This window comes from Micropterus dolomieu, linkage group LG14 (genome assembly GCF_021292245.1).
Source record: "Micropterus dolomieu isolate WLL.071019.BEF.003 ecotype Adirondacks linkage group LG14, ASM2129224v1, whole genome shotgun sequence".
NCBI lineage: Eukaryota > Metazoa > Chordata > Actinopteri > Centrarchiformes > Centrarchidae > Micropterus > Micropterus dolomieu.
In genome coordinates, this window is record NC_060163.1 from 24,985,495 (window position 1) to 24,999,123 (window position 13,629).

At 41.7% G+C, this 13,629-nt stretch overlaps 1 protein-coding gene across 1 annotated transcript in view; it reads left to right on the forward strand.

The window, feature by feature from the left end:
- Positions 1-13,629, forward strand: part of LOC123982841 — a 35,986-nt gene that overhangs the window by 1,964 nt on the left and 20,393 nt on the right. Inside the window, exons 4-5 of the mRNA XM_046068731.1 lie at positions 61-343; positions 473-584. Of these exons, the coding sequence (XP_045924687.1) occupies positions 61-343; positions 473-584 (395 nt within the window). The remainder of the gene's footprint in view (positions 1-60; positions 344-472; positions 585-13,629) is intronic.

A 13,629-nucleotide genomic window follows, 5' to 3' on the forward strand; every position in this document is an offset into this window, starting at 1 on the left:
TGTAGTGAAAGCCAGTGCTGTACATGCCAAATGCAATCCTGCCTTTTCTTGGACTTTCAGATCTGTCCCAATGGACACAGCTTGTGGAGGTGGAATTCCCAGCCTGTAATGAAGTGTGGGACGCAAGCTGGAGATTTTCTCTTGTCCACCAACATTTTGTTGTCTGGCAACGACTATGCGAAGGTCGCCCTCTTGTTCAAGTTCATGAACATGGGGATGGTGAAGAAGAACACCTTCGTGTCCATTCAGGACGCTTACTGTGTGGACACAGTGAAGAGCTTCTGGGAAGAGAGGAGGACTGAGGCCCTCAGTGGCCTTCAGGGGAAAGATGTTGTGGTCCTAGGTGTGTAGCTGAAACTTTACCATGTTATACAAGTATTGAAGACATTAGGCAGTGTGACTGTATGTAAGCAGCTAACTCGAACTTTTTATTTTTGGATTTGTTTTTATGTTGTTGTTTTTTTTCTTTCAGCGGATGGCAGAAATGACTCACCAGGCCATCGTGCACATTACTGCAGCTACGCCGCCATGGAGAATGACACTAAGGAGATCATTCATGTTGCCACCATCAACAAGCAGCAGACATCCTGCAACTCTGTCGTCATGGAGAAGGAGGGTTTTATCGAGACTATGGACAAGCTTACATCAGAGATAAATCAAGAGGAGATCTGCACAGATGCTAATGCCCAGATCGCAGCCCTTATGAGTAAGTACTCATCTGATATAATGTATGAATACATGTGGTGAAAATAGGGCTGCACGATTTGGAGAAAAACTTCTATCGTGATATGATGGTAACAAGTTTTATGAATCCTACTTACTTGATTATCAAGGAAAATGATATGTGTATTTCTCAACTCGAACAGACAGAGTTAGATACGATAGATTGTACAATAATGTTTTTAAAATATCTTTATATATATATATATATATATATATATATATACATATATATATATATATACATACAAGACAAATGTGAACTGTTTTTGAATGATTTTGAACATTACAAACCTCAACTGTTTATGCATTCTTGATAATTTCACATCTTTCTTAATGTGTTACTGTATGGAGCCAGTCAAGTGTCAACCAAATCACTATATGAACAAGCACTGAAAACAAATGAAATGGCACCATTGTATAATTCCAGAAAAGTACAATTTGCTTCCTTATGATGGTTTTATCAACTTTTTTTTTAATCAAATTGATTTAAAAAAACAAATACTTATAAAATTGCCACTAGGGGATCAGCATCTACATTTTTTAAAAACATTTTCTGATTACAGAATCATGGTAAATTAATTACTTATTGCTTAAAATGTAAGTTTTTCTTGGGGATCCTCTGGAAATTTCTGACTGTGACCAGCTTAAACTAGTGTTCAGTAGGTACATAGCCGTTGGCAGACTTTCAGGTGCTTTCCCTTTACGTGAACTTGCTTACCTCCCTTTCGTGTTTTCCATGTGAATTCACCTTCTCCCCACTATGTTTCTCACATGCTGTTCACACCGTTTACTGCGTGGTCACCGGTCAGTGTATACGCCCCCACGTCGACTCCAAAACCTTATCTACTACTTCAGAGGCACTTAGGAAGGCAAAGTAATTTTAAGAGACTCCCTCATGTGTTTCTTAACGCATATTAAACCTTAAAAAACTTTATAGTGTTTCTTTAAGCATTGAAAGGGCGGCCAATAGTGGTTTAAACAAAAGTAAGTTAGAATGCACTATATAGCAACTTATATTCCTGTAGATTAAAATATTTAAGACTTCCAGGTCTTTTTACAACATGATGTTAAAGCTAAACAACACAGAAAGCAGCTCTCCGTCAAAAAATACAAAATATGCCACAAAGTTTTCAGCTTGTGTCTCGGCCAACCAAGAAGCTTCTGTTTCTCTTGAAGCTGGTGTTTTGCAGTGGTGCTGCTGTGAAAAAATGTAGTAATATGTCTCACTCTCCCTAGTAGCGCTGACACAGTGGGCAACTTGAGCGCTCGCTGAAAGACCAGGTTTAGCGTGTGGGCATAGCATTTCACATGTAGGAATTAACCCAGTACGGTAGCAACAACCATATTGGGAGTGTTACAACTGAAATTAAATGGTTCTTCTTTACATTCTTTAACAGTTCAGTCATGTTTGCACCTGTGTGGCTTTAATTCACTGCTCTTTTTTGGAGCATGACACTAGGGCTGAAAGAATTCATCGATTAAATCAGTTACTAAAATGCATCGACACAAATTCTTTGTTTAATCAATATATAACTATATAGCACACTGTTTTGACATTTATTACTGTCGCACATCGCGCTTACGCTGTGTGAACACAACGTGATTTGGATAGCGCTGTTTGCAAAGTGGAGAAAGAGAGAAAATAGCGAGGGACAAAGAAGAAAGTGTCCAAAGTCTGGGATTATTTCAAGCTAAAGAAACAACAACTCTGTAATGTCACAGTCCGTCCACCGTAAAAACGAGACTTATGTCACCTCGGCAACAGCATGACGGCACCTGATCAGAAAGCAGCCGGTGTTCTGCCAGCGGACCACAGACAAGGTAACAGCAACTTTAGCATTTAACTGAAATCATGATTGATTGTTGAGTTGAAGCCAAAGTAAGCTGCAGTCCTCAGCTGAAAATGTGCAGACGTGCGTTTGTTGTTCTCCTTTTTGGGCCGCGAGTTGTAACCTCACAGTCATGAATTAACTGGGTGGATCCCTGCTACCTGCGTGTGCGAATTATCAACCGGCGCTGAAAGTGGTGTAGTCGGCACTGCATGAGCCTTTAGTATAACTTGTACAGCACTCGGTGATGTTTGTGTTTGTAAAGCAGCTGAATCCGTGTATGATTCATTCTTTCATCATTTCATTTCAAAACCAAGTCGTTTTTTGTTTTAAAAACAAAATGGAAAAATATTGATTTTAATATTTAATGTGTCCGATTAGTGTAGCTTTGTGTGTTACACTTAATAAACCTGCAGCAGATACACTTGGGCGAGGACGGTGCCTGATTAAATGTGATTAAGATGAGCTTCAACATCAACATAGGTGGGTTTTTAGTTAGAAAAACAGTAGGCTCACCGTTCAGTTTGTGACTCACTAGCAACTGGGACAGGAAAAGAAACGCCTCATTTGCCTAAGAATCCTCCGGTTTTTAATATTTTTTCAGTATCAAATTAATTCAGTGATAGTTGTGAGTACATCCAATGGCACACAGCAAACATGAACTGTTATGCCGCATTCAGACCAAACGTGAATTTTGGCCTCGCAACACTTTCCTCGTGTGAGTACATTCGCTGCAAGTGTTCACACACAACGCGAGAAGGTGCCATTACTACAGCTGTATGAACCCAAAGTAAACATTTTGCTGTGATTAAATGGCAATAAACAGATCAAACTGATGCTGAAATAACTACAATATGATGCAGTTTTGTTAAACATGTAAATGTAAATGCTCCGTACTTGTATAGCGACCACTCAAAGCGCTTTTACACTACATCTGCATTCACCAGTCACACACATTCATACACTGAGCCTAAGTGCTCAAACGGAAACTAACATTCACACTCACTCATACACTGGCGGAATAGCCGCCAGGGGCAATCGAACCGCCTACCTTCCGATTAACGGCCAACCCGCTCTACCTCCTGAGCCACAGCTGCCCATATGAATTCATGCTTTGTCAGGTCTGTCAGCAGGACAACAACTTCTAAAATGTTTGTTTTCTGAATGGAGTTTGGATTGATCAGGGCTATGCTATGCTAACTTGGTCACAGTAAAGTACAACAATAGCTGGACAAAAGTTACAGACACATGTTTTCTTAACTCACCAGGTAGTTCAACCTCCTCACTTTCTTTTCTCCCAGCAATGTCCAGTTTTGTCCTGGTTTTTATATAAATATGAAGTAGTGCCAAACGACGCTAACAACACTGGAACCGGATGTGCACGGAAACTAGCTGCTGAGAAACTCGAGTGAAGATAAATCAACGTAATCCTATAAACTAAAGTAAAAAGCTTATTTAATAAAAGCAGTTTACTCCGAACTCCAAGAACGACCACTGACTGTCCAGTGCGCCGGTTCCACTGGCAACACAATGAATATTGGGTCTACCGGTTAGGGAGTGGGGCACTGGAGTGTACAGGGCGAAGGAGAAGGGGTCGCGGGAGCGACATGGTACGCTGCGGACAGTTGGTGATCATTCTCTTTGGTAGAATGAAGCCCGACGCAGACCACAGCTGTTGCAAACAACAGGTGCACGTGTACAGCAGCCAGTTAGTTTGAACACCAGTAGGGATGCAACACCGGTCATAGATAGCTATCTGGTTGATGGTCTGTTGATGTTGTTGGTCTGATGTTTGGTGTCTGACACACTATGAATTTCCAAAAGGACCAATAAATATCTATCACCTATAAACATGCACAGCTGATCCCGTTACCGGGGCCCGCTGCCGCCGTCAAGCAAGAGTACTTCTTAAACGATGCATCGATGAATCGTTGAAATAATCTATAGAAGCTTTGAATACTAAAATCATTGTTAGCTGCAGCCCTACGTGAGACACTAGCTGTAAGATTCTGGATGTCCTCGCGTCACGTTAAACCCATCATACCCGCTTTGTTCAGTGATTCCATGACTTTGGTTTTGGTGTCGTTGTAGAGTGTGGGCATTGCTGTTTCAGTAGAATATCTTTGAGATGGGACGTTGTATCTTGACTCCAACGTGCCTCTAACATGGCAATGAAAGTTGCGATAGTTTATAATTCGCTTCGCCCTTTCTGAGTTGTGCGGAAGCTTTGACATCAGTTGCTCTATGGTCCTCTGGTTGGCAGCAACTATAAAACGTGTAAAATTCTTTTGTTTGTCATGTTTCCAAAAGATTTTTATTTTATTTTGACACAACTTGCATATTGTGTGGCTTTTGTCCAGGTCATTTTCCCCTTTAACTTCATAGAAGCCAAAGTGTCTCCATATGCTAGCTATGCTTCCCTCTCAGCCATCTTGTCTCTGTCATGTGCTCGACACAGACTGTCTGGGGGCTGCACTTCCGGACTCCCGAGTCCCATCTTTTTTTGTTCTGTTAACATTACCTTTCGAAACTCAATTTCTGACATTTGTGAATCGATTCATAATCGTCCATGTCTGCATCGCGATGCATCTAGGAATCGATTTCTTTCCCACCGCCCCTACCCTTTTGTGGGTATACAATCACACAGGGTGACATCATAATTGTGATTATATTAATCGAGCAGCCCTAATTGAGAAGATGATGGAAATATTGTTGTAATATTAAATGCTTCTCCTCTTCACAGACCCAGACGAAGGCAGATACAAGGATCTTGGAATTCATCACAGTCTGGACATGTGGCATGGTGCCAAGAACCTGGTCAAAAGAATAGCAGCTGTACGTTGAATAAGTGGCTCATGTTATTGTCTACAGTATGTTTTCATCATAAAGTGACATCAGGGATATTTAACTATGTGCCATTGCTGGCTGAGAGTACGTACGTTTTTATTCCAATCAAAGACAACAGAAGTTGATTCCACTGCTTGGCCCCTCCTCTCTGGCTGAAGGTGTGTTAATCATTGAAATCATCCGGTGTTGGGATGAAAATCCGTTTACTCTCAGTGCTCCATGGAATATGGTTGAATAACCATGTCCTATTTCATTATGTATGCTTTGTTTCGCTGCTGGAGGCAGCAAAGATAATAGACAGGTTGTTCTCGTTTGGCTGAAAGACATCATAAAGCATTTTTGGTGTTGTTGCAAGAAAGCTGACACAACCAAGCAGTTTTTTAAGCCTACCATTTATATGTATGTTTATCTTAAGTTAATCATTTCAACATGAAGACTTTTTTTTTTTTTTTTAATAGTGCTGTTTTTTTCGCAGGCACCTCGGAGTGACATCATTCACCATGTCTGTGATGTTCACACCTGGACTAATGGAAGGTGTCAGCATGGGCACCTGGAAACACGTGGAAAGGCGTGGATCCAGAAAGACTCCAGGTGTCACAAAGTTTTAGTAGACATAATTCTCAATAAGCGTTGGCTGAAGGATGTGCATAAATACCTGCGCTTCAGGTAAAGTGTGGCTACATGTTTCACACAGATGTAAATAATGACTATTAGTGCTTATTTTTCAGTTCTATATTTTTTTTTTTTGTTCAATCAGATCAGCTGCAGACCTAGAGGCTTTCCAGAATCATATATTGATGTATGTCAGCAAGCACTTCACTTTCACTTCCCCAGTTTATGAGGCAAGAGTTCTGCTTGCTGCTCTGGACTATAACTTCCACCAGAACCGACCAACATTAAAAACAGCAGAAGGCAAAGAGATGTACGTTTTACACTTAAATTCATTTTCCCATTTTCAATCAATGTATTATGTGCAAGTGATTATTTATGAATGGTTGAAATTTGTGTAAATACAGTTTCAGAAGGCTGTACAAGAAAAACAGCAGAAGACACAGGTTATATGCCCTGAAATCTGAAAAAACCTACACAAACATCTCTGATCTGCAAGCAAGGATTGTAAAGAGGAGAATCAGAAGTGGTGTGGGGATGCCTAGAAGGAAGACGGGTAAGACTTTCTTTTCCTCCAGAACTGAAGTTGATGGTGACTTCATGTCATTCTGCTGTCATCATTGGATCAGATCAGACAGAGCTTATATGTGTCGTTCTGGGGGGGCGTTAAAATTGATGCAGTTGATCATTTAATTTGGAAGACTTGTTGAGGAAATTGCTGTAAAAGACTTCCGAAGACTACCTCACTACTCACTATATGCCATAGATGGTGTGCACCATAACTGTGGTTACACATGTTCTTGAACTGTATCCTAATATTCGTTAAGGGAACTCCATCTTCCATTATAGATTAGTTTGTATTTATTTTCTATTTTTTATTTGTTCCCTAGAAAATGGCTGCCAAAAATGTTGCTGTGTGTTTCAGTGTTGCCTGCAGATATCCAGCAGCTGTTGGTGATTAAAGAAGAGGTTCCCTCTGAGTGGAGCCCCAGTCTGGACCAGGAGGACCCAGAGCCCCTACACATAAAAGAAGAAAAGGAGGAACTCTGGATCAGTCAGGAGGGAGAGCAGCTTAATGGACTGGAGGAGGCTGATATCACCAGGTTCCCATTCACTGCTGTTACTGTGAAGAGTGAAGATGAGGAAGAGAAACCTCAGTCTCCACAGCTTCATCAAAGCCAAACTGAGGACAACAGAGAGGCAGAGCCTTCAGCCAGCAGCTCAGCTACACAGATAAAAACAGAAACTGATGGAGGATCAGAACCTGCTGGGAACCTTGATCCAGATAGTCATTTACAACCAGATACTGATGAAAAAGCTTCAGACACTGAAGTCAGTGAAAATGACTGGCAAGAACCTTTGTCAGATTCTGAAGCTGAAACTGAAGACAGTGACAATGGTTGGAAGAAGACCAGAGCACCTGAGTCAGGTGTAAATGCTCTGAAATATAAGGAAGCTCCTGTAAGTGATGCAGGATGTAATGCTGGGAAAGAATCGTTTAGTTGCCCTGAATGTGGTAAACAATATCACTATAAGGGGTCTCTTCAGAGACACATGGTGTGTCATTCAGGAAAAAGGTCCTCCAGCCGTCTGGTTAATAAGAAATGTTTCAGAGTGAAGGAAAATGTAGATTCACAGATGAGAGTCCACACAGGAGAGAAACGATTTGGCTGTGATGTTTGTGGGAAGAGATTTACACTCCTGGGAAATCTTAACACACACATGAGAGTCCACACAGGAGAGAAACCATTTGGCTGTGATGTTTGTGGTAAAAGATTTATCCAGCAGACAGATCTTATTAGACACATCAGTGTCCACACAGGGGAGAAAAGATTTGGTTGTGATGTTTGTAGTAAAAGGTTTAACCAGCAGGTACATCTTAAGGAACACATGAGAGTTCATACAGGAGAGAAACTATTTGGCTGTGATGTTTGTGGGATGAGATTTAATATCCAGGGAAGTCTTAAGAGACACATGAGAGTTCACACAGGAGAGAAACCATTTGGCTGTGATGTTTGTGGGATGAGATTTTCACAAAAGGAAACTCTTAAGAAACACATGAGAATGCACACAGGAGAGAAACCATTTGGCTGTGATGTCTGTGGTAAAAGATTTATCCAGCAGCCACATCTTAATAAACACATGAGAGTCCACACAGGAGAGAGACCATTTGGCTGTGATGTTTGTGGGAGGAAATTTACAGAACAGGGACATCTGAAAATACACATGAGACTTCACACAGGAGAGAAACCATTTTGCTGTGATGTTTGTGGGAAGAGATTTAACCAGCACATACATCTTAAGAAACACATGAGTGTCCACACAGGAGAGAAACCATTTGGCTGTGATATTTGTGGGAATAAATTTACAGAACAAAGTTATCTTAAGATACACATCAGAGTCCACACAGGAGAGAAACCATTTATCTGTGAGATTTGTGGTAAAAGATTTATAGACCAGGGATATCGGAAGAAACACATGCGAGTCCACACTGGATAGAAATTGTTCGCTAAGCACGTTGCTAAGAACCACAGCAGTTTGCATTGTCTTTTAGTTTTTTTTTCTTGGATTTAGTCTTTCTCTTCTGTATATTATAAAATATATATAAAAACTATTCTGGTTAAAACAAAGTTTTTCCAAATGTTCCCTTTACCAAAGTTGTTTGTAAAGGAGAGGGAAGGTATCAAATGTATTCCAAACATCTGATAATCTTTATGATAGTAACATCAGTGGTAGCATACTGTAGGTCCGTGATGAGGGAAACACAAAAGAAACCAAAGACACTGCACGTCAGGGTAAAGATTTGTCTTGAAAACACAGATTTTGTTTAAAATCTAATCCATATATTCAACCTAAGGGATCCAGTCATCTCAAACACTGGAGTGCATAGCAGTGTACTACGTGGAAGGGGACACCTTTAAATTGCACTTTGTGACTCTGATTTTGACCTTTTTAAACAGAAACTGTGATTTTATCAATGTGTGTTTGTCTTTCTTGGTTTGTTACTAAAACTTTGGTAATACAATATTTTTCAGGTTTTTAGTTAGCATGGATAACAATTCTCTGGGCAAGGTTCTGCTTTTTATACTTTGTGTGGTAACTGCCACATTTGGGGGGTTCAGCGAATGAAATATATGTAATTTTGTCATCCAACGAAGGCCACCTCTTCTTGGCCACCGGTAGTCCTAACGACTGTAATGACTGTCGTTACAGCAACCAGGAACACTAACGAACCAGCAGTATCGATGACCCGGGCAAACGACCCCACTTAGGTTAAATAGCTGAGTTTCCCTGCCAATCAGTCAGAACTGAAGAAGTCCTTTGGATGAGGGACGAAACGTCTTCCAGTATCTTCAACCAAGTCCAGTTGCCCTTGACTTTAACCTTCGTTGGATAACTATGACCTGGATGACTGAGAATCTTCATAGACATCGTAATTTTGTCATGTTTGAGGAGGCAATTCTATGGCAAGAGACCAATCAAAGACATTACAATTAAAGGAAAAACCACAACGAACAACAATCAACAATTTAATAGACTCCACAACTAAGACAAACACAGAAACTTCAATACAAGCAAGGTCAAGGTCAATACAAGCACTTTATGGTCACTAAAAGCATGTGAACAAATACTTGCACAGTTAAAAGATTATAGAGAATAAAGAATATTGAATATATAGTGAATTGAAATTATAGTAGTATAGTGTGTGTATCCCCTCTCACCCCTTGCGGGGTGGTATGTGTCATCCTCAAGCTCGGGTCCTCTACCAGAGGCCTGGGAGTTTGAGGGTTCTGCGCAGTATCTTAGCTGTTCGTAGGACTGCACTCTTCTGGACAGAGACCTCTGATGTTTTACCTGGAATCTGCTGTAGCCACTCTCCCAGTTTGGGGTTCACAGCCTCGAGTGCTCCAATTACCACTGGCACCACTGTTGCTCTTCCCTCATCTTTTCTAGCTGCTCTTTCAGCCCTTGGTATTTCTCAAGCTTGTTGCTGTCGCTTGGGATTGCCACATCTATCACCGCAGCCTTCTTCTGCTGTTTGTTGATCAACACAATGTCTGGTTGGTTAGCCATCACCAGTTTGTCAGTCTGGATCTTGAAATCCCACAGGATCTTAGCTCGGCCATTCTCAGCTACCTTAGGAGGTATCTTCCATTTTCACCTTGGGACTTCCAGCCCATACTCATGGCAGATGTTCCTGTACACTATGACAGCTACCTGGTTATGGCGTTCCATGTACGCACTTCCTGCCTGCATCTTTCACCCTGCTGTTATGTGCTGTACTGTCAGAGGGGCATCCTTGTAAAGTCTGCACCTGGGGTCCTGTCTGGTAGACCCCCGCCTCTATTGATCTTGTACTGAGTGCCTGTTCTTGTGCTGCCATGATTAGTGCTTCTGTGCTGCTGAAACTAGCATATATGTTATAACAAAAATACACAACACACTCCAAAGGTTCTGTGCTTGGACCAATCCTATTTACCGTATATATGCTTCCTTTAGAATAATTATCAGGAAATACTCCATAAACTTTCATTGTTATGTCTGTGAAGTCTTCCAGGTCATAGTTATCCAAAGAAGGTTAAAGTCAAGGGCAACTGGACTTAGTTGAAGATACTAGAAGACGTTTCGTCCCTCATCCAAAGGACTTCTTCAGTTCTGACTGGCTGGTAGGGAAATTAAGCTATTTAACCTCAGTGGGGTCGTTTGCCAGGGTCATCGATACTGCTGGTTCGTTAGTGTTCCTGGTTGTTGTAACGACAGTCGTTATGGTCGTTAGGACTACCCAAGGCCAAGACTGAACGACCATCGTTGGCATCTTCACCTGAGGCCAATAGGTTACGTTGGTTGAGTTTCCTGGGAAGTGATCAAAGGACTGCATTGTAAGTGGGGGATAAGTGGTGGCGTAGACCCCCTCCTCTGTTCAACGACGGCTTCTCAACCCGGGTGTAGATGGCTTGACCCCCCACTTTCAAACCATCCATCTTCTCTGTCTAAAATGTGCACCTGGTGGTCCTCAAACGATGTCCTTCAGATGTAAGTAAACTGCAGAGTCTTGACCTGAGGAGTTGGCCCTTCTGTGTTGAGCCATGCGTTTGTGTAGTGGTTGATTAGTCTCCCCAATATACAGGTCTGTGCATACCTCACTGCACTGGACCGCATACACTAGATTGCTTTTCTTGTGTTTAGGTGTGCGGTCTTTGGGGTGGACCAGCATCTGTCTTAGTGTGTTCTTGGATTTAAAAAACACAGGGATGTTGTGTTTGTTGAAAATCCTCCTGAGTTTCTCCAGACAGGCATGGAATCACAATGTTGTTGCGTTTGACCTTCTTTTCCTCCCCTGTAGTTTTGTTCTTCTTGGATCTTGTGGCTGTTTTCACAAAGGTCCATTTAGGGTATCCACAGGCTGTAAGTGCCCCCTTCAGGTGGTTCTGTTCCTTCTCTCTGGCTTGTTGGTATGTTTTCCGCTCTGTGGTGCAGTGTTCTCATGACCCCTAGCTTTTGCTCCAGTGGGTGGTGGGAATGGAACAGTAGGTATTGGTCTGTGTGTGGGGGTTTTCTGTAAACACCAATCTGCAGGCTCCTGTCCTCTTCAATGTGTACAGCAAAGTCCAGGAAGGCCAAACTGTTGTTGTGAACATCTTCTCGTGTGAACTTGATGTTACTGTCCACAGAGTTGATGTGTTCTGTGAAGGCTTGTACTTCCTGGCTTTTAATTTTGACCCAGGTGTCGTCCACATATCTGTACCAGTGGCTCGGTGCTATTCCTCTGAAGGAGTTGAGGGCTTTTTTCTCCACTTCTTCCATGTAGATGTTTGCCACAATCGGGGATACCGGTGAACCAATGGACACAGCCATGCTCTGTAGAATTCTCCGTTGTACTGGAAATAGGTGGTGTTTAGACAGAGGTCAAGTAATTTGCAGATCTGGTCAGGGCTGAGGCTGGTCCTGTTGTCCAGGGTGTGGTCTTGTGTTAGCTGTCTCTTTACTGTTTCTACTGCTTCTATTGTGGGTATGCAGGTGAACAAAGAAGTCATGTCTCAGGATACCATGGTTTCATCTGGGTCCAGTTTCAGTCCTCGAACTTTGTTTACTAAGTCAATGGAGTTTTGGATGTGGTGTGGCGTGTTTCCCACCAAGGGAGGTAAGATGGTAGGAATGTGTTTTGCAATGTTGTAGGTGACCGAGTTAATGCTGCTGATAATCAGCCTGAGTGGGGCTCCTTTTTTGTATCTTGGGTAGTCCATATATGCATGGAATGGCTTCTCCAGGACGCAAATGGTAATACGGTCACGGGTGATGGTGTTTTCTTTTTGTAGCTGTTGTAGACATTCTATAGCCTTTTTCTTGTATCCGCTGGTTGGATCTCTCCTCAGTCTCTAATATGTATTTGTGTCCATTAGTAGTGTGTTGACCTTGTTCTGGTAATCCGCTGTGTTAAGGACTACCGCATCTTCCTTTGTCAGCAGGTAGGATAGTGATGTTTTTATCCTTGCTCAGTGATGTCACAGCCTTCCTTTCTTGGATTGTGAGGTTGGAAATGGGAGCCTTTCGCATTAGAAAGGGCTGCAGATACCTTTAGTCTGAGCTGTTCCGCTTCTGTTTCTTTTAATTTGTTTTTCTTAATGGCCGATTCTGTGGCTGTGTAACCTTCTTTGGATTTAATTGTTATGCAGATGATACCCAATTATATATTATCTGTTAGCTAAACTTTAAAATGCCTTCAGGATGTAAACACCTGGATGACCTGCAATTTTCCAATGTTAAACTTAGATAAAACTGAAGTTACTGTACTTGGCCCCAAACAGCATGAAGAGATGCATTATTTAAAGAAGTTACTCTGGGTGGTATCACCCTGGCCTCCAGCAGCCCCATGAGTTATCTTTGATTAGGACAAGTCCTTTTTATTTCCACCTAAAACCAACTTCAAGGACAGCCTTTTTTTTACTACATAATGTTGCAAAGATCAGGTGTAACTGGTGGTTTCTAGTGTAGCGTCTGTTGTGTTATGAAGTGGAGGCTCAGACCAGGATATCTTTGGAGGCGATCTCCGTTTATTCTCTCTCTCTGACAACATAATTAAATATGAATGTAAATAGACAATCCTCCAGTCAGCTGTTACAGTGGGGGAAAAAAGTATTTGACCCCTTGCTGATTTTGTAGGTTTGCCCACTTACAAAGAATGCAACAATCTACAATTTTAATCATATGTACATTCTAACAGTGAAAGACAGAATCCCAAAGAAAATTCCAGAAAATCACATCATATGAATTTATAAAAATTGATAACCATCTGATGAGGAAAAACAAGTATATGACCCCCTACCAAACAGCAAGTATTCTGGCTCCTACAAGCCAGTTATTCTTTCTTTAAGACACAGCCCCAATCCCAACCAATTATCTACATCAAATACACCTGCCTCACCTCGTTACCTGTATAAAAGACACCTGTCAACACCCAAACAACCAGCATCCAACATCACCACCATGGGCAAGACCAAAGAGCTTTCTACGGACATCAGGGACAAGATTGTTGATCTGCACAAGGCTGGGATGGGCTACAAGAGAATCGGAAAGCAACTTGGAGAGAAAAGATCAACTGTCGGTGCAGTTATCAGGAAAT